The 3,728-nt window shown below is 34.4% G+C and overlaps 1 protein-coding gene across 1 annotated transcript; it reads right to left on the bottom strand.

The window, feature by feature from the left end:
• Nucleotides 1–507: 507 nt before the first annotated feature.
• Nucleotides 508–3,119, bottom strand: LOC140967148 (large ribosomal subunit protein uL13y-like). The gene is made up of 4 exons (XM_073427565.1): nt 2,782–3,119; nt 1,562–1,678; nt 1,364–1,451; nt 508–849 (listed from the first exon to the last, which is right to left on the bottom strand). Exons 1-4 carry the CDS (start codon nt 3,051–3,053, stop codon nt 706–708), a joined length of 621 nt encoding a protein of 206 aa, XP_073283666.1. The 5' UTR covers nt 3,054–3,119; the 3' UTR covers nt 508–705.
• Nucleotides 3,120–3,728: the final 609 nt, after the last annotated feature.

The raw sequence follows: 3,728 nt of genomic DNA, 5'->3' as shown, positions 1-3,728 counted from the left end.
CTTATTTTAGACGGCTGATTCCAATAAGAACTTGTTTAAAATATACGATAGACTTTCTAATAAATTTCATGATCTTACGTTAAGAGACAGACCTCGTAGTTCCTATAAAATATTCAAAGACTTTATCCGTACAGCTTGCAAGATATACAGATAAAATAAATATCATGATTGGATAAAACAGTTAAATATTATTAAAATAAATATTTTTTTAACATAATAGTCAATAAAACTCAAGTAACAAGATTAAAATAAATATTGTTTTAACATAACAGTCAATAAAGCTCAAGTAACAATTTGGCTCGTTAGATACTTACTCTAACAATCTCCTACTTGCCCCCCCCACCAAACCAAACAAAACCTTCCAATATTATTTATTGCCCCCACCAAACCAAACAGAAACTTCCAATATTATTGGCTCTGGCAAAAAGTCGTTTGTTAATAATTCATAGCACCAACCCAATGGAAAAACCAACCTCAATAACAATGTCAACGTGCACTACTCGGAAGTAACAAAAAGTAAAGCATAAAAAACGCTCAGAAATATTCGATTGGAAAAACAAGCCATCGGTACAGGTAAAAATCTTGTATAAATTATGACACAAGAAAATCAAGGCACTAGAAGAGAACTTGAACGAAACAAATAAGAAACAGACAATATCATTCTTCAACAAAATTGTCACTTGAAGGAACTAAATTGAAGCTATCTCAGTACTTGGTAGGAGCAATAACATCGAGTTGGGAACCAAGCTTCTCTTCTGCTACCTTCTCGGCTTTGAATCTGAGTTTTGTCAGCTGCTTCTTTCTCTCGTACATTGTCTGAGCTCTTTCTTTCCTCTTCTTCTCCAATTCCTATTGTGAACAAAATCTTTGTGTTCAAAAGCAGAAAGGAACATTTTCCCGCAAAGAAATCATGAAATGATGCATGATAAATTTCTGTTAAGCTTGCATGATAGAAACCAATGGATAGAGATTTTATATTATATAGCCTAGCAATATGGAAATATCACGGTAGAAAACATAGGCAGAAAAGAATCATGCTGTTCAACTGAAAAATCAACAAGAATTAACTGTCAGCACACCAAAACATTCGAAAAAATTATTTTGCTATCAAAATGGGTACGAGAATGGAAAAAACCAGTTCATGATGAAAGGGTGCCATTATCGAAGTCTGAAGCATTGGGTCGAAGCAGAAAGTACTAGAAATACACCCACACAAGAGTTGAAAGATGAAATGTACAAGATTAAATGAACAGATTGACAAGTACAACAGTAAGACTTCTAAAGAACAAAATAGATTGTAAAGACTCATTTCAAGAAAGTCAAAGAAACAAGGTTAAAGAGAACAAATTAGTATTTTACTCACTCTGATAACATCATAATGGTTCCATCCAACCTCAGATGAGAGTCTACCCAGCAAACAATATTTGTGACCAGCTTGAAGCCTCAACACTCTGGTTATCAGACAGCCAGTAGTTAGAAATATAAAAACACAAACTTTAATGGTTAGACTTAGTTACCAATAAAAATCAGAAACTGATAAAAAGAAAGTCTGTTGACTAACTTGAGAGCATCAGGAATAACCATCCTCTTCGTCTTGTCATATGGTGGTGGTACACCTTCATATGCCTTCAATCGTGCAAGTGCAGCGGCTCCTCGCTTAGTTTTGTGCGGAATCATACTATATACATAATCCATTAAATGAATAAACATGGACAACAATCTAGTTCAGAAAAACGAAGTAATAGTAAAGTCGAATGCACCTGATTCACACCAATTGAAAACAGAGAGTTCATACCGCTCGGATGTACAAGAGAAAGCAAAGAAGATATGAATAGCACCTCTTGAATGCAAGAAATGAGAAATACGGACATGTATTGAAAATTGAAATACAACTTCGAGAGATGTACAGCACCTTGCTTGTTGGGAAAACAAGCTTGTCCTCTAATATGATATTAAGCCTGAACTACAAACATCTAAACTTAAAATCAATTCACCATCATTTTTAAATTTACGGATTAGTGGTCAGATATACCAGACAATAATCCCAACTCTAGCAGTATAATTGTTTTTTAGCCAAGATATCAATTATACGATAATACACAACTCACAGTCCAAAAAGACATGGACAGAAGGCCAAAAATATTAAATCAAACAAAAAGCACAAATATTTAATCTCTCAAATATAAATTTGAGAAAATTTTTCACACCAAGATCATGTTCATTGGGCTAGAGCTTGGAGAATTGAACAAAAGTCGGTAGAGCATAAAAATAACATGAATATTGTGACCTCAATCATCTATATGGTGTTTAACTAAAGTAGAAATATATACTACTCAATTAAGCAAATTCTACATGTGAAAAACAAATTTCCAAAAATTCCAAATATAAAATCCATGAAAGATCCAAACTGCACAATAGAACATCAAAACTGACCCAAGCAAACAGAGAATGGAAAAATCATATAAACAATTCGATGCGCAATACACAGTGACAACATCCACAATAATTCGAATCAAGTTAAACTTCTCACTTTCAGTAAATATTAAAATCACCGGAAAGACCAAGAAAGCGTGATATCAAGGTATCATGCCAAAACAGTCACAACATTCACACATGTTCCTACAGCTTCACGCAACTCGATGAATAAAGGTATGAAACAACTCCACAAAAAACTCATCTCTATCAAACACATTTCACCCGAAAAAATCACAAAAATCATCAAACTACACCCCCTAACCACAATAACACCAACTTCGAAAAAAAAGAAGCATCGGCTCATACCCACGGATTGTCCGCCACAAAATCTTGGAGGGAGCCCTGAAATGAATCGGCCCATGAGATGGCTTGGTGTTCATGCGCTTGCGGCGAAACCGCGAGTACTTCATCTTCTGCCTCACAAGCCCACCTGAGAGGCAGATTTCCTCGCAGCGAACCACGACTACTTTTTGCCCATTCAGGAGTTCTTTAGCCAAAATGGATGACAGACGGCCGAGCATGTGGTGCCTCGCGTCCACCACCACTATCTTCGCGCAGATCCCAGAACCTGAAACCATTTTCTCTCTCGCTTTCTCCTCTACAACTCACTGTCACTAGAATTAGGGTTTTTGATTGGGGTGTCATATTTATAGGGTTGGATCGTGAGGATTTTGATATTTGGTATTTAGCCCATTTACTTGGGCTTTAATATTAAATATATCTCCCACGAAATGATACAATAATATTAATATTATTATGAAAAAATAAAAATTTACGGTAAAAATTAAAAATTTCAAACTCTCAAAATTTACCAAACTACACACTTTATAATATTTTTCTCTCAACTCAATTGTCTCAAATCTTTACAAATGGAGACCTATTTATAGGATTTCTTTGGAAAACAATCCAAAAACAATTTCATCATTATATACATCATCACACACTAATTTCCAATATTCAACACTTAATTTTACCTAATTTTCAACATTCAACATTATAATTTTCAACACAGATAATTTTCACATTTTCAACACTCCCGTTGTGATGATGATCATAATACAATAATTGTATTCATTACGTGTTTTTATACTGCCTCGTTAAAAATCTTACTAGGAAAAACTCATTGGGATAAAAACCATAGTAAGGGAAAAAGAGTGCAGTCACGTAAACTCCCCTTTATGTTGACATGAACAATTCTTCACAAATTTCGTAGATTGCGCATCACAATATTATATATGTGCTTTCTGAATATT

Source organism: Primulina huaijiensis, chromosome 2 (genome assembly GCF_012295235.1).
Source record: "Primulina huaijiensis isolate GDHJ02 chromosome 2, ASM1229523v2, whole genome shotgun sequence".
NCBI lineage: Eukaryota > Viridiplantae > Streptophyta > Magnoliopsida > Lamiales > Gesneriaceae > Primulina > Primulina huaijiensis.
Note: the sequence above shows the minus strand (reverse complement) of the source record. Positions and strands in the feature narration are given on the sequence as shown.

Bases quoted from the DNA above. Each gene is read 5' to 3' on its own strand.
- LOC140967148 (XM_073427565.1), bottom strand. From the start codon at position 3,053: ATGGTTTCAGGTTCTGGGATCTGCGCGAAGATAGTGGTGGTGGACGCG. The intron at 1,679-2,781 runs GTATGAGCCGAT...TTATGTATATAG, and splicing joins TTGTGGCGGACAATCCGTGG to TATGATTCCGCACAAAACTA. The intron at 850-1,363 runs GTGAGTAAAATA...TGTTCACAATAG, and splicing joins ACCATTATGATGTTATCAGA to GAATTGGAGAAGAAGAGGAA.